The sequence below is a fragment of the Phacochoerus africanus genome, chromosome 13 (assembly GCF_016906955.1).
Source record: "Phacochoerus africanus isolate WHEZ1 chromosome 13, ROS_Pafr_v1, whole genome shotgun sequence".
Classification (NCBI taxonomy): Eukaryota; Metazoa; Chordata; class Mammalia; order Artiodactyla; family Suidae; genus Phacochoerus; species Phacochoerus africanus.
The window spans coordinates 78222533-78243446 of record NC_062556.1 but is presented as its reverse complement, the minus strand read 5'-3'; the positions used below and the strand labels follow the sequence as shown (position 1 = coordinate 78243446).

At 61.9% G+C, this 20914-nt stretch overlaps 1 protein-coding gene across 1 annotated transcript; it reads left to right on the top strand.

Annotated features, from left to right (window-relative positions):
- Positions 1 to 1052: 1052 nt before the first annotated feature.
- Positions 1053 to 19942, top strand: GRTP1 (growth hormone regulated TBC protein 1). The gene is made up of 8 exons (XM_047756520.1): positions 1053 to 1213; positions 1404 to 1555; positions 6051 to 6209; positions 9487 to 9611; positions 11514 to 11610; positions 15975 to 16147; positions 16220 to 16405; positions 19682 to 19942. The coding sequence occupies exons 1-8, from the start codon at positions 1167 to 1169 to the stop codon at positions 19769 to 19771; spliced, it is 1029 nt and encodes a 342-aa protein (XP_047612476.1). The 5' UTR covers positions 1053 to 1166; the 3' UTR covers positions 19772 to 19942.
- Positions 19943 to 20914: the final 972 nt, after the last annotated feature.

Sequence of the window (20914 nt, the reverse complement as noted above, 5' to 3'; positions counted from 1 at the left end):
TGGCAAGCAGTTGGTGCGTGGTCTTCATGCCACGATATCGAAATGTCCAGACAGGGTGATGATGACCAGCCGGGAGGAGCCACCGTTCAAAGCCAGGCCACCCTGCAGTACCCAGGGAGACGGTGGACACGCCCTCAGAGCAAAAGGCATTTCTGTTCCTGCGGAGGCAGCCAGAGTCGCCTCGCGCTCCCGAACAAAAGTGGGAAGAGGTGGCGGAGGAGGGAGTCCCCGCTTCTGCCTTCTTTGGAGAGCAGCAGACGCCTGGGGTGTTAACCCCAAGTCACTCCAGCTGGCAGCCCTGCAGGGCGCGCCACCGTCTACCTGCGGGCTGGGGCCGCCACAGCCAGCAGCACTTTGGCAGCCCTGGCTCCAAGGCCTGGCCCCAGGTTGGAGGCTGGAGGAAGGCAGGGGGCGGGGGGGGGGGGGGGGGGGGGGGGGGGGGGGGGGAACAGACCCCTCCAGCCAGAGTCAGATGTCCCCGGGGAGGGGCTGCGGGGATTAGGAATGAAGAGAAGGCTGAAGGAGAGAGAGCAAGGGAAAAAATCTTTTTCTGCCCAAAGAATATTAAAACAGCGGTCACGGGTCAGAACTGTGGCCTTTGGACCTGCGCGGTTCTGAAGTTCAAAAGGCTGTCGCAAGAATCCACAGCAGATTCATCGCCAACCTTTGCTCCAGGCCCGGAGGCCCCGGGAGGCCCTTAGGTGGGGCGCAGGGGTGGTCCCCGCCGCACCTGCTCAGCCAGCTTTGCCAGGCTGAGCTCCATTCCCGCCCCCGGGCCCCCCATCCCCCATCCCCCGGGCCTCCTCCCTCCTGCCTGGGGACAGGGCGGCCTGCAGGGCTGCGGCCCCTCCCAGGCTCCCGGCTGCAACAGTCCCGGTCGCCGCCCAGCGCAGGGGCCGCAGGAGCAGGTGCAGCCTCCGCTCGACCCCTCCTCCCTCCCCCCCCCGCCCCTCCGCTCCCTCGCCAGCCCCGCCCCGCCCCGCCCTCCCCTCAGCTCCCATTCCCACCCCTCCCTCCCCATTCCCCTCCCCTCCCCTCTCCCCAGTCCCGCCTCCCGGCGCCCGCGGCCCGGCGGAAGGACGCGAGCCGCCGGGAGTCCCGGGAGTCCCGGGAGGTGGACTTGGCACCGCGGGCCCGCGCCCCGGCGCCCCTGCCGCCCTCCCCGCATGGAGACCGCGGGGCGCGCGCAGGCGGCGCGGGACCGCGTCCCCAGGTAGGCGCGCGGGCGCGGGTGCGGATCCGGTGCGGTGGTGCCCGCGCCTGCGCGCCCCTGGGCTGCGTGCGCGCCCGCGCCCGGCCAGCCGCCCCCTCCTGCGCCCCCGACGCGGGCCCCGCAGCTCCGCACGGCAGGTCCCCGTCCCACGTGCGCGCGGAGCTTTACTCCGGGCCTCCTTGTGCCGTAGGGTTGATCCGTACGGGTTTGAAAGGCCTGAAGACTTTGATTATGCAGCTTATGAAGAGTTCTTCTCCGCCTACCTGGTGATACTCACCAGAAGAGCCATAAAATGGTCCAAACTTCTCAAGGGAGGCGGTGGTGTCCAGAAGAGTATGACGGGTGAGTTCGGAGCCTGAGCGGCCCCCCCCCACCCACCCGGAGCTCAAGTCACGGCCGAGGGTGCCCCCGGGGGTCGGGGTTCCTGGGGGAGGCGGCCGGGCAGCCCTTTGACGCAGGAGTTGCGGGCTCACAGCTGAGGCCGATGCGCCTGTGCAGGAAGCGAGGGCTCCCTGTCTCCCCTTCGAGATGGATGGCGACCATGGCCTTCTTTCCAGAAGAAACTTGATTTCCCGCTCCTCAGAATGAGCGCGGCCGCGCCTCTGCACTTGCGCACCGCTGGACTGAGCGCCCCCTGCCCCGCTCCGAGTGAGAGGCGGGTCCTTAGTGGACCCGCACCTCTTCCTCAGCCCACGGTGCCGGCTCCCGGCCTCGTGCCTCCTGGAGCCCTCGGGCCCTCTCGTCACACCTCACAGGCCCGCACTCCTGCCTTCTTGCCTGTCTCCTGCTCCTGTCTATGCAGCCTTTCGCTTACTTATTTTATCCTTGGTTCCTGCCTGCCTGTGGGATTGGGAGCGATCGCTGCAGTGTTTGTTGAATGAATGAACGCATGAAGGGGTTGCCCGCACTGTTGCCCATGCTGCCTAGACAGAGGCCAGACTAGGGGCACCTGCTGGGCAGGTGGTGAGGGCAGACGTGTGCCCAGGAGGTCAGGGGGCTCAAGCAGAGGGGCAGAGGGCGGAGGGGGCTTCCTCACATGACGACCACGAGGGACTGAGCTGTGTGAGGGAGCAGGAGGGTGTTGGGAGGAGGTCTGGCGGCGGAGCTGAGGCCCTGCCCGGGGCACAGGTGGGCAGACGGCCGGCCTGCGACCAGGCAGAGAGCAGTCAGTTTTTAAGCAAGGGGGCGACAGGTCAGTTTTTGCTTTTAAAGAGGTTGGTGGATAGATCCCAGAGGGCCGGCCTCAGCCGCAGGCCGTGCCTGGGAAATACCGGAGGGACTGGTGTGGGCAGGTTCACCCCGGCCTCTCCCTCTGCCAGGGCTGTGACTGCCAGGAGGGCTTAGTAAAACACCCGTAAGGGAATGCTTCCTAAGTCAGCCTGCGGGGACCTCAGAGGTGGGACGTCCTGGCGTCCAGAGCCCAAAGCCGAGGTCCTGGTGAAGGTGGCGTCCCCAGCGTTGCCCCTTCATGTTAACCTGTTCCCTGCGGCGTCTCTGCCTTTGTATTGCTCTGTGTGATCTGATTTTAAACGTTTCCTACTGGTGTGTAAAAACAAACACAATTTTTGCACATGATGAAACATCTTAGTTGCGCAAAGACATGGCATGTCGTTGCGTTTCCCTCCTGCGCAGGCCCCGGTCCCATGAGCCGACCCCCAGTGCCTGTCCCATGTCTCCTCCCAAGAACGGGGTGCCCTTGGGTGCAGTTGGCGTTAATGCAGGAGAAGCCCCGTGTCCACGTGGACCCAGAGGTCAGGGCGTGCAGGGAGTCACGGGCCCGCGCACCTTTGTTTTTGCAGAAAACACGGGGCCTGCTCCTTCCCCTTTGGTTTTGTCGTGAGTCTGTCCTGTCGTCGGTGGGTCCACCAGTTTACCTCAGGCCTTGTGTCTGCTTTCCAGCGTCGGGGTTCCCCCCAGGTGGGCCGAGAATAAAAGCAGTCCGGATTCGGAATCCTTCCCAATCTTCATTATTTTTTGCGTGCGGAAGTTCCCAGGCCCGGGACTGGACCCGCCCCGCAGCCGCGGCAACGCGGGACGGGTCCCCCATCTTCCCTCTTTTCGGGCTCCTTTAGAGAGGTTTTGCTGTTGCTTTTCTGGAGCGCCTGTCTCTGTCTGCTCTTTCTGAAAATTTAACTGGGTTTTATGGACGTCGTCATCACTGCTTTTGTGCTTTCATTTTTTTGCTTATGTAACATTTGTCCGGCTGTGTAGTTATGGCAACGAGTATGGTTGGCATGACAGGTTTAGGAACAAATATATTTGATTCCTAGTGAGCCCTTGGCCTGGAGATGGGATTCAGTGTCGAGGTGAGCGGGAGAGCGTGGTGGCCTGACGTTCTTCCAGGAAATGGGGACACGGATTCATCTGGCCAGAGGCGTGTGGGCCTCCCCAGTTCCGTGGTCCAGGCTGTCGAGCGGGAGCTTAGCGTGGTTTCCTGGCATGACAGCCAGAGAGCCTGTGGCACCCATGGCGCCTGAGAGAGGCAGTAACAGGAGTGGACGTGCTATTCTGGAAATGGGAGTCCAGCTTTTCCCTGCCGGACTTTGGAGGCTGACTGTAGCGTGGTCGGGTGTGTGGTTGTAAGTGTCACTGTGTGCGTGACACCCCAGAGAAGAGGGCACGGTTGAGGTGGAGGACCCCTGTGTGCAGTAGGTGCCACGGGCCTAGTCTGGAAGCCCGGCCTTGACCCCAGCCGGTGCACCTGTGCGACCCGGGGTCCTGTTCCTCGGCCGGTCTCGCCCTGTGGCCCTACTGCGTTCCCCCTCTTTTTGCGAGGACTTCCGTCCGTGCCGCTGTCTTCCTGTGTCCAGGGGTCCATCACCTACAGATCAGGAGCTCAGAGCCCCCGCCGGTGGTCGGGACGCTGCTGTGCACGCCAACGAGGCTCTCCTCCTCCCTCCTCTGTGGACGTGCCGGGCCCGGAGGCCGAGTCCAGCGGCCCCTTCCGCTCCCTTCTCGGTGTGGAGGGGTGAGGAGTCCCTGTCGGCGTCCTCCCGGGCTAGCCTTTAGGACCGCCTTGGAACGAAGCTGCAGAAATGTGTTTTCCAAGACGAGTGTTAAAAAAAACGGGATGCTGCTCAGCTTTGTTGGGACGAATGTGAAGATCCCCAGCGGCCTTTCCCGGCCGCTTCGCACTTGCTCAGGACGGCGGAGGTCGGCCCTGCCCTGGGGACCCTGTCGGGCTCTGGGGATAGGCAGGCCCTGCCCTCCCAAAGCACTTAGCAGATCCTCATGAGGAGCCCTTACTCTTGGAAACTTCGGGGTGTTGTCGCAGCTGTGCTGGACGTCTGGAGTCCCCGCCCTCCTGCGTCTCGGGGCCCGGCCCGTGCTCTGCCCATCTCACCGGTGAGCAGACGGGGCCTCGGGGCCTGGGCCGCGAGCCGCCGCCGCAGAGCCCCGTCTGAGTCCAGGGGCTTAACTGTTGTGCCCTTTCCTTTTTATACTTTATATGAATTCTTTAAAATCTGCAGTGCAGTGGCGTTCACTCTTCTTGTCACCTGGTTCTGTGAGTTCAGATGCACAGTCACGTAACCCCGTGAGAAGCAGGGTTCAGGGGCGCTCCAGATCGATCCTATTTATCTGACCGCCTGGGGGCCGAGCCAGGGCGGGCGGCGGAGGCCCTGGCCGCACGGGGTAGGGCGGCAGGAGGGGGTCCGGGGCCTGCCCTGTCGCCTTCACTGAGACGTTCTGTTTGGTTTTTACCCACGTTTGTCCTTATTCTGTGGGTGCTGCGGTGATACTGCGCTCCCTGTTTTTCTTTCAGCTGTTTCTGTTTGTACCTGGAGCAACCACTGATTTTTTTTTTTCTTTTTTTGCAAGTTCCCAGGCCAGGGATCAAATCCAAGCCTCGGCTGCAGCAATGCCAGATCCTTTAACTCACTTTCCAGGGTCCAGGATCGAACCCAAGCTTCCTCAGCAGCCCGAGCCGCCGCAGGCGGATTCTTAACCCAGTGCGCCGCGGTGGGAACCGCTGACTTTCGCAGCCCTTTGCTCTGGCTGCGTCTCAGGTGGAACAGCCCCTGCTGTCAGGGCTCGCCCCTGCCCCTGCGCGCAGCAGGGGAGGATGGGTTCGCTCAGGGCATCTTCCCCGGGTCACGCGGCCCCTGAGGTCGTCTTAAGTCGTCCTAAACTGGAGGAGGAAGGGCCGAACGGTCCGCCTTTGCGGTCAAAGTGCAACAGAGCGGGAGGAGCAGAGCGGGTCTTGCTGCCCGGGATGTTCCGGCCGAGCCCTGATCCCCAGGTGTTGCTAAGCTGCCGAGGAGGGTTTCTTGCGTTTTCTTTGCCTTTGCCGGATGGAGGGAACGTCTGTCCTTTCCTTCCTCTGGCTGTGGGTTTCCTGCCCCCGCGCCCCTCCCAGCAGCGGCCGCTCGGGGTTCCCTCTGAGGGGCTTGCGTAGGATGACCGGCCGCTGCGGCTCCCTTGGGGCCGGAGTCGGCAAGGTTGGAGCCAGTGTTTTCCTGGACTGTGACCAGGCCCGTCGTTCCCGTCTTTTTCCGAGTCCAGCTGCAGCCTTGGCTGCAGCGGACCCGTGCGCACGGCCGCGGCGTCCGGCACAGGCTGCAGGGCGGGCAGGGAGGGGGCTGGAGGTGACCCTCGCAGCCCGTCTGTGTTGAGCCGGAGGCAGGAGGTCGGGTGTAGGGGGAGAGCAGAATTCTGTATGAGTGTGAACAACAGTTTGGGGGGGGCCCAGGAAGTTTTGCATTTTTTTTATGTCTCATTTCCTGGTTTTAGTGGAGCTGAACGCATTGGCTGTAGATGCCGTGGGCCCAGGGCCGTCCCCGTGGCTCTGACCTCAGGACATGCCCGTCTGTCTGAAGCTGCCCCTCCCTCGTTTCAGTGAAGCGCTACATCCGGAAGGGTGTCCCGCTGGAGCACCGCGCCCGCGTCTGGATGGGGGTGAGCGGAGCCCAGGCCCAGATGGACCGGAACCCCGGCTACTACCACCGTCTCCTCCGGGGAGAGAGGAATGACAGCCTGGAGGAGGCCATCAGGACAGGTGATGCGCGGCGACCATCCCTCAGGTGGACAGAGGCCCTGGAGCGGGTGGGCCGCACCCCAGAAGGGAGCCTGTTTGCACCCTGCCTTCAAAGTCGAGGTGCCGATGAGGGAACTTCCCTTGTTAAAGATGCACCAACTGATTTTGATTTTCTCAAAGGAGAATCAGAACGTAGGCATTCTGAGGGGAGAGCAGTGTTTTGAGTTGGTTCAGCAAATATTTGAGCGTCTAGCTGGGTGGTAAGAAAATGATTTCAGGGAGTTCCCATCGTGGCACAGCGGCATCGAATCCGACTAGGAACCATGAGGTTGAGGGTTCGATCCCTGGCCTCGCTCAGTGGGTTAAGGATCCAGCGTTGCTGCGGCTGTGGTGTAGGCCAGTGGCTGTGGCTCCTATTCGACCCCTAGCCTGGGAACCTCCATATGCCTCAGATGTGACCCTAAAAAGAGAAAAAAGATGGATTACAGAGCAAAGGTTACCGGGCAGTATCAGGGCGTGTTACGGCCTGGCGCCCCCTCCCTCTCTGACCCCTAGGTCTTGCTGTGCGTGTGGAGTCAGGGAGGGCTCCTTGACCCCAGGAGTGACGGAGGGTCACCTTATCGTTTCACTCCCGCAGAGCTCAGCTCCTGCTGTGAACTTTCTCCTTGAGGTGCCAGAGAGAGGCCACGACCTATGTGCTCAGCCCGACAGGCTGCTCTCAGCCCAGGGCCCGTCTCCCCTGACCTCATGGGGAGGCTCGCATCCTGCGTTTCTGACTTCTTTTTCCTCCAATTTCCTCACCAGTCACATAGGCTTAGGGTCGCAGGGTCTTAAAAGCTCAAAGTACTCCAAGAAAAAAAATGTTTAATCTGTATTGGGTAATTAGATTGTTAGGAAATACTTATGCCTTTCTATTTTAATGTCTTTCGAGAACTATGAATTTTTTTTTTCCTTCTTTTCTGTCCTTTGTCCCTCCAGGGCCGCACCTGTGGCATATGGGGGTTCCCAGGCTAGGGGTCTAATTGGAGCTGTAGCCACCAGCCTACGCCAGAGCCACAGCAACACCAGATCCAAGCCATGTCTGCGACCTACACCACAGCTCACGGCAACGCCGGATCCCCAACCCACTGAGCAAGGCCAGGGATCGAACCTGCAACCTCATGCATGGTTCCCAGTAGGATCCCTTTCCCTTGCACCACGAGAGAACTACGAATTTAAACAAACAACTTAAAAAATTTGGTGACTTGACATTTCTGAGAGATTGTCTTGTGACGGAAGGTGATGTGTCCCCAGCACAGAGAGTGGGGCTCCCGGACGCCCAGGGCTGGAGCTGGGGTGGGGTGGGGAGCCTGCCTGCTGCATCTGGATCACGCAACAGCCCCGGCCAAAGGTCTGAGAGCAGATGCGGCTGTGACCGCAGCCCACGGGGCGTCCCTCCGCAGGGCCGGAGATGCCGATTCCGACCTGAGGGGACCTTAGGGCTGGGGGACAGCCGATGCCGGTAAAGAAGGTTGGATGGGGCTGTTTGCTTGAAAAATGAATTGTAAAGGCTCTACTTAGTGCCAGAGTTTTGGGATACCTTTTTTTTTTTTTTTTGTCTTTTTGCTATTTCTTGGGCCGCTCCCGCGGCATATGGAGGTTCCCAGGCTAGGGGTCGAATCGGAGCCGTAGCCACCGGCCTACACCAGAGCCACAGCAATGCGGGATCCGAGCCGTGTCCACAACATACACCACAGCTCACGGCAACGCCGGATTGTTAACCCACCGAGCAAGGGCAGGGACTGAACCCGCAACCTCATGGTTCCCAGTCGGATTCGTTAACCACTGCGCCACGACGGAAACTCCTGGGATACCTTTTTAAAATTATGATAAAATGTGCCGTTTTACCTTTCTAAACCGAAGCTCTGTCCCCACTGACCGCCTCCCCCAGCCCCCGCCCCCCCCCATGACTCTCAGTCCCTAAGAATCTGGCTTCATTCGTGTGGAATCACACGGTATTTGTCCTCTGTGACCGGCTTATTTCCCTGAGGACAAAGTCCCCCCCATGTGTGGTGGGTGTCAGAATTCTCTTCCTTCCGAAGGCTGGACAATATTCGTTGCGGTGTAGACCCCGGTTGTCTGTGCGTCCGTCATCTGTCTGTGACCCTGCTTGTCTGTCCGTCATCTGTCTGTGACCCCGGTTGTCTGTGCGTCCGTCATCTGTCTGTGACCCTGGGGTAGCTTCCGCTTTCCGTCTGCTCTGAATTCTGCTCTATGAACACAGGCGGGCAGGTGTTTCTTCAGGACCCAGTTCAGGTTTGGGGGCGCTGGCGGTGAAAGGGCATCGCTGGGTCACACGGTCATTCAGTGTCTCTCTGGAGGCGTCTGGAGGTCATTTTATAGGGACAGCAGTGTGGGTGCCTTGTGCCACGTGAGCATTGACGGCAGGTCCCTCCGCGTCCGCCTCAGTGGGAGTCGGGAGGTAGAAAGAGGCAGAGCCCAGAGAAGCGCCCCAGTAAGACCGAGCCCAGAATGAGCGCCATTGGTCTCTGGTCTGAAGTGGTGAGAAACACCACTCCCTCCTGACCAATTCTTATCTGGGGAGTGTTCAGAATTCCTGAAAAACAATCTTTTGGGTTAAAAAAGCATACAATGACAAACACGTGCCCGGAGCGGTAAGGGAGCTGCTTTGCCGAGGCCTCGCTCTTCGGGGCGGAGGTTGGGCCTGGGCCCCTCTGGAGCAGGGTCCCTGTGGCCCCCGAGCCCTGTGTCTGTCTGTGTGCCGGAGGTGCACCCACACGGCAGCAGCTCGGCTGGCCTGGCCCCGGCGGGGGCCGTGGAGTCAGAGGAGGGGTGATTGGGACCCTCCTTGGCCGCGGCTGAGGGCTCTGTACGTCAGGGTCGCGGGCAGGGTCCCGGCCCCTCCTGCAGACGGAGCCCGCGCCTGCCGGTGCCTAGCGCTTGTCGCCGTCTCAGCTGTGACCCCTCTCCCAGGGAGTCTCCCACCTCCTCGTGGCCTCAGTCTTCGGGATTGGGAACCGTCTCCAAAGTTCTGTATAAGCTGGTCACCTGTCCCCTCGCCCTCCCCAGGGGGCTGTGGGGACTGCGGGGAAGACAGGCCATCCTGGTGGCTGATGCCAGAGAAGGGGGGTGGGGGCACCTCTGCCCTCCAGGAAGGGTGGCCGGGCCCTCCTGGGGTGACCAGCCAGGCCAAGGCCATTCCTGGAACCCCGGACAGAGCCGGGCGCCTCCCCTGGGGGCCAGGGCGGTCCCCGTGCCCGCCCCGGGCGAGTGAGTCTGTGCGTCCATCTCCCCGCAGACGTGACCAGGACCTTCCCCGACAACGTGAGGTTCCGGAAGGGCGCCGAGCCCTGCCTGCAGAGAACCCTGTACAACGTGCTGCTGGCCTACGGGCACCACAACCGCGGCGTGGGGTACTGCCAGGTGAGCAGGACGCCTGCCCTGTCGAGGCTCCTGGGTCCGACCGGCCCAGGCTGCCACTCAGCTGCCGCCCAGCGAGCAGAGCGGAGCACGGCTGCTTGAGGGGTTCCTCGGCTGCCAGCCCTGAGCCTGGGGTCGGGGAAACAGCTTGAGGGGATGCGGGCTGTGTTTACTGGACTCCCGCGACCAGCCCCGGTGGCCTCGGCGCAAATGGGGTGTGTGTGTGTGTGTGTGTGTGTGTGTGTGTCCATCCACATATGCCTGGGCGGCGGGGGTGCCCTCGGGCCCTGTTTCTGGAGCAGTGGGAGGGACAGCCCTTTGCTCTGGACCTGCTGGGTGGAGCTGCCGCTCGGGGGCGGGACCCCAGCCTCGCTCCTCCCTGGAGACCCTCCATCTGGAGCATCGTGGGGACGCTAGGTCACCACCCAGAAAGCAGGAGGAGCCGTGCCCTCGGCGGGGGGCGGGGGACACCAGGTGAGGAGGGCGTGCTCCCCCCACGTGCGAGGCCCCTGCGCTGAGGCTCGACCAAAAGTGTCCCGAGAGGCTGGGGGCCAGAGCCCATGTGACACGTGCACCCCCGTACCGTGTGGATGGACACTTGCTCGGGGCCGCCTCGGAGGCTGGCGTCCCCAGGGGTGGAGGGTGCTCGAGGACGCCCTCTGACGGCCGGAGTGGCTCCCGGGTTGTGTCTTCCGGCTGCTCCTCCCAAAAGAGGCCTCTGGGCTGGACTGTCCTTGGACAGAATCCGTCCTTGTCAGCTGCTGCGACTTCCTTGACCTACTGCCCGGGGACAGGAGCTGACCTCCGGGGGTTGGGGGCCAGGCCGACCGAGAAGCTGTCCTCGGGCCCTCCTGCTTACCATCCTGGTGGCTTTTTTAAAAAGTTCCTGCCGTGGTGCAGTGGGTTAAGAATCCGACTGCAGCCTCTGGGGTCACTGTGGAGGTGGGGGTTCAATCCCCAGCCCATAATAGTGGGTTAAGGATCTGGAAGCGGAGGCTCAGATTTGACCCCCTGGCCAGGGAACTTCCACACGCTGTGGGTGCGGCCGGAAAAGAGAAAAAACCCCACTCACTTTTAAATATTAGCCTGATGCCGAAGCTCTCCTGGCTTTTGGGAAACACACACATGTACACGCGCACACATGAGCGTCCTGTTGCTGCCGCGACGCTGAGCCAGCCCCGGAGTCTGGTCTCAGTCCTGGGGGCGGAGCCTCAGCTTCACGTGGCCTTTCCCTGTGCTGATGTCTCTGGGCCCAAGTCTGTCTTGTCCATAGCTGGATTTTCCCCTTGTTCCTGGGGAAACCTGTGTTTGTCTCAGAAGGTGTAGACAAGCAACAGAGAAGGGAGTGTAAAACTGGTCCGACATCTGGTCACCCGGAGGGCGCCAGCCCCGCTTCCCGAGTCCCCTTGTTCTCCCAGCCGAGGGTCACCTTCGCTGTGTGTTGTGGCAGCATCTGCCCTTTGGCAGGTGTGCTGCGAGTTCCCCAGACGGGCTTCATCACAGGCGTCCTCAGGGTCCCCCTGCCTCTGGCCCTCCTGACAGTTCTCGGGGGTGTGGCCGTTGGCGTGGTTTCCTCTGACAGAGAGACTCTGGCCGTTCGCATATTAGGTTAGTTTGGGGGAAGCTGGTTGTGATTTCATCACACGGGTGCTGGTCGTTGAAGCAAGAGGCCTCAGTTTGTCCTAAGGCGGGAGGCGCTGGGCTCGACTGCAGGTGTCGCTGGATGGCAGAGCCTTTGTTTTTGAAGCTCCTATAAACGGCCGTTCCGGGGTCAGGCAGGTTTGGGGGAAGAGCCGGGAAAGTGGAGTCAGGAGAGCAGGACTCTGGGGGCAGGTTACACTCAGCGTGGGCTCTGAGGGGGGGGGTACGTGCGTGGGGGGCTTATTCCCGTTTGTCTAATTCCAGGGCATGAACTTCATAGCAGGGTATCTGATTCTGATCACGAAGAACGAAGAGGAGGCCTTCTGGCTGCTGGACGCCCTCGTCGGCAGGATCCTTCCGGGTACGCTCACCCTGCGGCGAGCCCCTAACTGTTGCTTTCAGCTGAGACTTGACCAAATGCAACAAATTGTCTGAGGGTTGAGGTTGAAAATCTTGCCTTTGAACTGAAGAGACAAGAACTGAAGGAGTTCCCGGGTGACTCGGTGGGTTAAGGCTCCAGCATTGACACCACTGCGGTGTGAGTCACTGCTCCGGTGCGAGTTCGCGCCTGGCCCTGGAGTTTCCATGTGCCACGGGCGCAGCCAGAGAGGGCAAGACACGAGCATTCAAGAGGCCGGGCTTGGAGTCCCCGTCGTGGCTCAGTGATCACAAACCCAACTAGAACCCATGAGGATCGGATTCGATCCCTGGCCTTGCTCGGTGGGTTAAGGGTCCAGCGTTGCCGGGAGCTGGGGGGTAGGTCACAGGCGCGGCTCGGATACCGCGTGGCTGTGGCTGTGGTGGAGGCCGGCTGCTGTGGCTCCGATTTGACCCCTAGTCTGGGAACCTCCGTATGCCAAAGGTGCGGCCCTAAAAAGACAAAAAGGCAAAAAAAAATAAATGCGTATACATAAAGAGGCTGGGCTCCAGTCGGAGCAGTGGCCTCTCCTGGCCCTGGCGGGTGGGCGCCGCGTCTCTGAGCCTGCGTGGCTGACCGCGTGGCTCCTGTCCGCTGCGACACAGCTTTTCTCAGGGTGAAAATCTCATCGTTTCTAACTTTCTGTGTATTAATGAATATTGTCTTAATTACAAGTTAATTAATAGACAGCCGCTGGTCTCTGTGATGCAGTGTAGACAGTAGGATCCACTGGGGACACGTGGCCGGTCCATCTTGGGTGGTGGAGGACTCGGCAGATGTGACGTCAGGCCGGGGGTGAGGTCGTGACTGGATGGGGTTCTGACAGCCCCAGGACGAGCCCCAGGCACTCGGGCCTTCTCTGCCCCCCCCCCCGCCCCATATCCTTGCTCCTGCCCCCCCCCCCCCCAGCCTCCTGGGGTTGGGGGGCTCAGCCCAGGGCTCTGTGTGCCCACCCAGCAGGGGAGCCCGGGGCATGCGTGGGTCCCAAGCTCACCTGGAGCAGCTGTTCCAGCTCTACCCCAACCGCTGATCTGCATCCCGGCCGAGCACGCGGGAGGCCCCGAGCCCAGGCCGCGCCCCCAGGAAGACTGAGCCTGCGTGGCACCGGAAAGAAGGGTGCTCTCCTTGTGCTTGGGGGGCAGCGGCGGGGAGGACCCAGCTGCCCAGGCTGCCCCAGAGTCTGACCTGCTGTCAGAGGAGACAGGGGCAGCCAGGACGCGTTTGCTTCAGTTACGCCAGAGGCCGCATTACGACAGACGTCCCCAGCTGCCATCGATTCCGGGCAGGGGCACATCAGGGAACAAAGCCTAAAAGCCTGGTGGTGACAGCACAGCCGGGATGAACAGGTGGCCGTGTGCGGTGTTGGGGCAGTAAGTGCCGTCCTGGAGAGACAGAAAAGCAGGGCTCCCGCTTGCTCCCCGCGACACTACGTAGACTTATTCTTAAGTCCATAAAAATGTCATTTCTGATGATTGTAAGGTTCAGTCAAACTGACATACAACAGAAACAGGTCTTGATTCAAAAACAAAAGAAAATAGATAAGCAGTCAGGACTGGGTGGGGCGTGTGTGATGTCTCTGGCTGCCGGAGTGGCAGGGCCATGTGCTGTGTCCTCTGAGTTCTGGTGGCACCAACCCGGTCACTTCAGCACCTCCGTCATACTTAGCTGTTTCTCTGTTAGTTGTACCAAAAACAGACAGACATATTCTATTTTCAGAAGTTCAGGAGTTCCCACCGTGGCTCCGCAGGTTAAGAACCTGACATAATGTCCATGAGGTTACGGGTTCGATCCCTGGCCTCGCTCAGTGGGTTAAGGATCTGGCGTTTGCCGTGAGCTGTGGTGTAGGTTGCAGACGCGACTTGGATCTGGCGTTGCTGTGGCTGCAGTGTAGGCCGGCGGCTACAGCTCAGATTGGACTCCTAGCCTGGGAACCTTCATACATATGCCGCAGGTGCGGCCCCCCCAAAGACAAAAGACAGAAAAAGAGAATACGCCTAATAGGCAGTTTGCAGAACAGGAAACTGAGCAGCCACCCGCCTTGTCTGGTGAGCAGGGCGGCCGGGTCTCGGCCCTGAAGCAGAATGTCAGAGGCCGCCGGACGCTGCCCTAGGACCAGCTGCCCCAGTTTCAGAGCAGTTGAATCGAGGGGGAGCCGAAGGCAGAGAGAAGGACGGTGTGGACAAAGTGACAATCACAGGTCTTGTGGGTGCTGCACTGGCCTCTGGCCATGGACCAAGCCCTCAGGCACCACTTCCCTGGGGAGTGGAGTCAGTGTCACTGCTCCTTCGTCACAGGGTTACCTGCAGGATTTCACCTGTGCCTCACAGGCCTCTGCTGTCCCAAGTCGGCAGGTCTCTGGCCAACAATGTCCAGACATGCTGTTCCTGAAAACTGGGTTCCCCTTGTGGTGGGCATGGCGCCACCGAGCGGGAGGGTTTTATGATCCCTGCAGCAGGTGGCGCGGGGACCCTCCCAGGGTGGTGTCCCCAGTAGCAGGTGTGGGGTGCTGTAAGCTGAGGGTGCCCTTAAGGGGCCTCAGCACAGAATCGCTGCCAAGGTCAACAGAGTCCTGAAGTTAGGAGATCAGAAAAGGCCCACGTCGTCGTCCCTCGGGTTCCAGGGGAGTGGCAAGTGGCAGAGCGCAAGCGGGTTGGTTGATTCCTGAACCAGCTGAGCCGTGCGCTTCAGGCTCGTTGTTACCCTGGAGATGGAAGCTGCCGTCTTTGCAGCTGACTCACCCCCTCGCAGCGGTTCCCTGTCTCCCTGGCCTGGCCGTGGCTGCTTCGTCCTACCTGCCTTTGTTCTCTTAAGATCCCAAACCACGGAGGCCAGTTCTTCCGCAAGGGTGAGCCTGGTGGCCTGGCTCCGATCAAAGGGACGCGGCCTAGATGGCTTCGCCCACGTCTGGGTCTGGGCCTCTCCCCCCAGCGCCCGCCCAGGAGCCGAGGTTATCACACTAGTGGGTCAGGCTTAGTGCACTCATGTGTGCACGTCCTGGTGAGCTGGTCTGGCCTGTTTACCCTTTTGAAACGGGGTGGACGCCCTGAAACTAGAAAGTGTGGCCTGAGGGCATCCCCTTGGCTGGCGGAGGGGGTGCAGGGCTCACCCTCCTTGTGCTGTTGGCAAAGTGTGATGACACCGACAGTGGGAGAGGCCTGACTTGGGCCCCAGGGAGGTGAGGCCAGGCACAGACGCGGGGAGGCCACGCTGCAGGCGGGAGGGTCTGGCTCCGGCCGCGCAGGCTTGGGCTGTGACCTTGACTGTTTTGAGCCCCGGAATGGAGACCGAGGCCAGACCGTCCGCACAGCTCGCAAGTCCACTCGTCTCTCCCGCAGTTAACCTGCCCCGGGGGGCACCCGGGGGGCTCAGGATCCTATGGGACACAGCCCTGTGCTCCTTTCTCCCCGAGGGCCAGGGCACCACTCAGTTACCAGGGACGGGCGGCCAGGGGCCGTGAGGGAACGCCGTTCCATCCCGGGTACTTAGCACCGAATGGGCCTCTGTTAAACCAGTTCCAGGGCCTTCCGTGGAGCAGTGAGCGTGTGGTGTGTGTGCCCCGGAAACCAGCGACGTGACCTTGGCGTCACGTCAGTGCTCACAGCGGTCCTGCCTTTCCCAGAATGCTCACCAGGGACATCTGTCCCTTTGCCAGGCCACGTGTGGCAGCAGGACCAGGTGCCTGTCGGGCACAGAATGTGTGCCAAGTGTTCCTGTTTGATTTTACCAAACCGAGCGGCAGCCTTCCTTTGGGTGAACAGGAAATTCCAGACTTGCCTCTGCCTGGCTGTTGGGCGTGGGGGCACGGTGGCTCCTTCCAGAATGCCTGGGGAAAGTTGGAGACCCAGGAGGCTGGGGAGGGGGCCGCAGGCGGGTGGCACCCTGCACACATGGGCACACGCGTGTGTGCTGCTGGCCCAGCGGGGTGACCGGTGAAGGGGGTCCAAGCCCATCGCCACTGCGGGCACGCGTGGGGGTTTCTCAGGGAAAAGCCGCATCCGAGCCCCGGGAGGCCTGAGCAGGCCCCTCAGCGGCGGCCGGCGGGCCCGTGACCGTCACGTGTCCATGGCCCTCTCCTCTGCAATGGGAGAGGACACACGTCACGGGGAGGGGCCGGGATCGCCTCCCGTCCGTCCATGGCGGGGACTTGGTAGTGTCCCCGCCCGCAGGCCTCGCTGTCCGGGGACAGGACAGCCGGTCCGGGGCTGCTCCAGGGGTACCTGCGCCGCGGCCGGGGTCCTGGCCCAGGGTCTCCCTGCGGCCTCGCCCCCCGCCCCTCCCTCCCGCTCTGAGCGCCCCCTGCCCGGCAGACTATTACAGCCCCTCGATGCTGGGCCTGCGGATGGACCAGGAGGTGCTCGGCGAGCTGGTGAGGACCAAGCTGCCGGCGGTGGCGGCCCTGATGGACGGGCACGGCGTGCTGTGGACACTGGTCGTGTCGCGCTGGTTCATCTGCCTGTTCGTGGACGTGCTGCCCGTGGAGGTGAGGGTTCCCCGCCGGGACCGGGGCCGGGGTGGGGGCGGCCGCGCGGACGCCGACCCTGTTCCCCCGCAGACGGTGCTCCGCGTCTGGGATTGTCTGTTCAGCGAAGGCTCCAAGATCATCTTCCGCGTGGCCCTGACCCTCATCAAGCAGCACCAGGCCTTCATCCTGGAGGCCACCAGCGTCCCCGACATCTGTGAGCGGTTCAAGGAGATCACCAGGGGGGCCTTCGTGACCGAGTGCCACGCCTTCATGCAGGTGGGTGTCCGCCCCCCGCCGGGGCTCTGGCCCTTCCAGGCCCACCCTCTCCCGGAGCTGGGCCCCCCGGCCACCAGCCGCCCCCTTCCCCCCGTCAGCCCGAGTCGGGGGGCGCATGTGGCCGGGGAGCCCGCCCCGTAGGCCAGCCCTGCCTGGTCTGCAGCTGGGTTTCTCTGGGGCCTGGGAGGTGGCCGCCCCGAGTTCTGGGCCCTTCCTGAGCCAGGGGTCTACCCGGGGCCCCCGTTGCACCTCAGCTCCACAGCCGTGGACGTGGTCTGTCCCACGCGGAGGCCAGGGCCTCCCTGCTGGGTCCTGGGCCTGCTGCAGGCTGTGTAGACAATGAAGTGGGTGCTGCATCCAAGGCGGGGGAGATGCGGCAGGAAGGTGGGGCTGGCGCCTCTGAGGGTTGTCTCAGCGCCGGGCCTCCTCCTCCTCCTCCAGCCCCAGTGGCAGCACCTGCAGCCCCTGCCTGACGTGGGGCCTGGCACCTGCTTCACCTGTGCAGCCGCCGGCAGGATCCTGAGACTGTTTCCAGGAGGGAGATGGGGGGAGGGAACAGGCCCTGCCTAGGGCCCAGGGTTGAGAGGTCTTTTGTGATAAAAGTCTCAAGAAATTCTAAAAATCACCAAGTTCCCCCTTTAACGCGACACTTCAGGGTCTTGAGTAGCTTCTCTTCAGCTCGCGTGGCCCCGTCACAGCCACAGAGTCACCCCAAAGGGAGCCTTGCAGCCCCCACGCCGTGGCCCCAGCAGGCTGCCTGCTGAGCCTCTGTGGATTGGCCTCTTCTGGACATTCCGTGCAGCTGGAGTTGGACAGTGGGACCGAGGTGCTTCCGAGGTGGGGAGCCTGTCGGCGCTGAGCAGGGCGCCGCCTGCAGTCAGGGGTCAGGGAGCGCCACTGCTGTGAGGTGTGGACGCTGGCGAGGGTTGCCTGTGGCTGCAGGGCGGTGGCCCGCGTGGCTACGGCGGGTGTGGCCAGTGTCCCAGGCCCGCGAGCGGCACACGGTTGGGGAAGGCGCAGAGGCGGGGGCGACTCTGCACGGCAGTAACCCCCGCCGTGCGCTGCGGCTGTTTAGGGGCTGGCGGGACGCGGCCCTGGCCTCATCTTCTCAGTGGTCTCTGCAGGGTTGTGTGTGTGTTTCAGCGAAACGGCAGCTCCCGCACAGACGGCTCTCGAGCCCTGTGAGCGCACGCCGTGTCCCGGAGAATAGAGACAGCGATGGGGCTGCCGCTGGAGCAGCGCGATGGGCCGCGGGGGCTGGGCCGCCTCGGAAGTGCGTCCCCAGGCTGCCGCCGGCTCCCCCTCAGCACCTCCTGCTCCCCCGGGAGGCAGCCTCGCTCGTATTAGACACAAGTCTTCGTCTCTCCCGGTGTCCACTTTCCAAACCTGGTTTCTTCCTTAAACGTCTGCTCACAGCCGGCCCGGGCTGGCTCCAGAGCCCCTGCACGGTCAGCAGTTACAGGGTCAACACTCAAAGAACGGAGCACGGGAGCTCCCGTCTTGGCACAGCGGAAACAATCCGACCAGGATCCATGAGGGTGTGGGTCTGACCCCTGGCCTCGCTCAGTGCGTTAAGGAACCAGCCTTGCCCTGAGCTGTGTGTAGGTCGCAGATGCGGCTCGGATCTGGCATGGCTGTGGCTGTGGTGTAGGCCAACGGCTTCAGCTCCAGTTGAACCCCTAGCCTGTGAGCCTCCATATGCCACGAGTGCGGCCCTAAAAAGACAAAAATAAATAAATAAATAATAAAAGAACAGAGTACAGGCAGCAAAAGCAAAAATGGAAAAGCGAGACCAGAAGCTCCCTGGTGGCTCAGCAGGTTAAGGACCTGGTGCTGTCACTGCAGTGGCTTGGCTCGCTGCTGTGGCACAGGTTCAGTGTCTGGCCTGGGAACTTCTGCATGCTGTGGGGGCAGCCAAAAAAAAGGAAATTGAGACCACATCCAACTTAACAGCTCCTGTGCAGCAAAGGAAACCAGCAGCAGAGTGAAGAGGCAACTCACAGAACAGGAGAGTGTGCAAACCACGCCTGGTGGGGGTGAGCACCCAGACCACAAACCAACAGGAGCCCAGGAGCCCACTGAAAAATGGGCAGAGGACCTGGAGAGACTCTTTTCCAAACACGTGTGGACGGCAGCAGGCATGTGAGAAGATGCTCGGCTGACCAGCAGGGAAACGCAGGGCAAAACCACGAGAGGACACCTCACCCCTGTCTGAATGGCTGTCGTCAAAAAGACCACAAACAGGAGTTCCCGTTGTGGCACAGTGGAAACAAATCTAATGTCCATGAGGATGCGGGTTCGATCCCTGGCCTCGCTCAGTGGGCTAAGGATCCGGCGTTGCCACGAGCTGTGGTGTAGGTCGCAGACGTGACTTGGATCCCCCATTGCTGTGGCTGTGGTGTAGGCCGGCAGCTGTAGCTCTGATTCGACCCCTCACCTAGGAACCTCCATGTGCTGTGGGTATGGCCCTAAAAAGACAAAAATTGAAAAAAGGGAACTCTGACACCTGCTACGATGAGGATGGGGCTGGAGGACCTCGCGCTCAGTGTCTTGCACAAAGGAGTCAAACCTGCTTCCACGTCTGTGAGGCCCCTGGAGGAGCTGGAGTCAGAGCCAGAAGGGAGAAGGGTGGTGGGTGTCAGGGCCCAGAGCTCAGTTTGGGACGACGAGAAGGTTCTGGAGATCTGCTGCCCAGCGTGTGAGCAGAAGTGCTGCCCTGCGGTGTACACTTAGGAGGTGGAAATGGAAGACCGGCTTCTAGGACAACAAACACCACTCAGTGCAAATTGGACCAGATGTTACCCGATTTTAATTCTGAGGGTTCAGAGCCCGACTTCAGAATCTGACACATTTACTTTATGGGACTGGTCCAAAATTTTTAAAATACAAAAGAGAATGAGGAAGCGTGACCCAGGCACACGTGTGCCCCACACGGAGGGGCCGAGCCCAGTGCCCTGGGAGGTAGCGCCTGCCTTGGGGCTCTGTGACCAGGTTCCCCGTGCCATCGCCCGGAGCCGAGGCCCCATGGGCCTGCGTGCTGTCACTGGCAGGTGCCCCCAGCACCCGCGGCGCCACTCCGCCCGTCCTGGGTCAGACCCTGAGCTTTGTCACCTTCTGTCTCTGGTTTTAAAAAGTCTAAGGGAGACTGGTGACCTTTCTTCGTCCACTAGTGGATGGGACGCTGCCCAGCAGCTGGGCCAGCGCCAACCAGGTTCTAAACTCATGTTTTGAGTTTAAACTGTGGGCAGTTCTAAACTCGTGCCATTTCTGTTCCAGAAAATATTCTCGGAGCCGGGGAGCCTGTCCATGGCCCACATCACCAGGCTGAGGGAGCGCTGTCGGGCCAAGCTGCTGGCGCAGGGGTGACCCATCTGCGTGACTTCCCCCAGTGCTGTGAGGGCTCCGAGCTGCTGCTGCGCTGCAGCCCGGAGTCTTCAAAGAGTGGGTTCAAGCACGCACTCTGAACTCCTCGTTGTGGGCTGTGCAGCCATGTTTCTGGAAATATATTTTTACCTGTGACACGGAGAACCTATAAAACATGAGCCGTGTGGTTTGTTATTAAGTCAACACCTACGTGTCTGTGGTCACGGGCTCGTCTGCCGGTGAAAACCGCCCCCAGCAGCGGCCTGAGGCCGCGTCCTGCTGCAGAGCGCTGGCCGCTAGGGGTCTGTGGAAAAGCGAGCTGGGACTCAGGTCACCTGTTACTGCGAAGTAACCCAGACCCGAGAGGAGGGTCGGGGACTGCGTCCGATCTGGGCCCACGGGCTCTAATCGGCTGTGTCGTCCCGCGCCCCTGCCGGGGGAGGCGCCCGGGCCTGTGCTCTCGCCCCCGTGTCCCTCCCCCACCTGGGGGGCTGTGCTCTGCAGAGCACACGCGGGGGTGGGGGGGGTTGGGGGGAGGAAGGGACCCACGGGGACGAGTGGGCTTTTCCCTGGAGAAACCCACGTGACAAGAGGGTCCCCTTCTTGGAGGCTGAGCAGCTAGCTGCACCTCCAGGGCCTGGGGTGCCCCACCTGCCCAGAGCTGTGCTGAGGCAGACGGGTGGCTTCTGTGTGGGTGTCTGAACCTTTTAAGCTGGGCGATACTGCAGAGCCCACACGCCTACAAGGGCCTGACTCCTGTGGCCTGGCCGCTGTCAGTCTCTGGCCTTCAGCAGCCGCACAAAGGACACACAACAGGGCTCCTGCCGTCGTCTGCCGTGGCGTTGCTGCCGAGCCTCTGCTGAGGGGCCCGTGCAGCCCACAGAATAAGGTCACGAGGTCCCGCCCACCACTGTGTCCCTTGCAGGCCCCACTCCCAGCGCCTGGCTTGAAAAGACGGCTGCATGGTAGGCTGCACGGGGCCACCCCAGCCCCACGGGGTCAGCCTTGGGGGGGCCCTGGGCACTGGCACATGGGTGGTGGCCGGGACCACAGGAGCTGCCTTCTGCCTCCCCCAAGGCCTGCGGCCCTGAGCACACAGGTCTGTGCCGCCTCCAGGCCTGAGCCCCGCCCTGCCCCACCGCCATC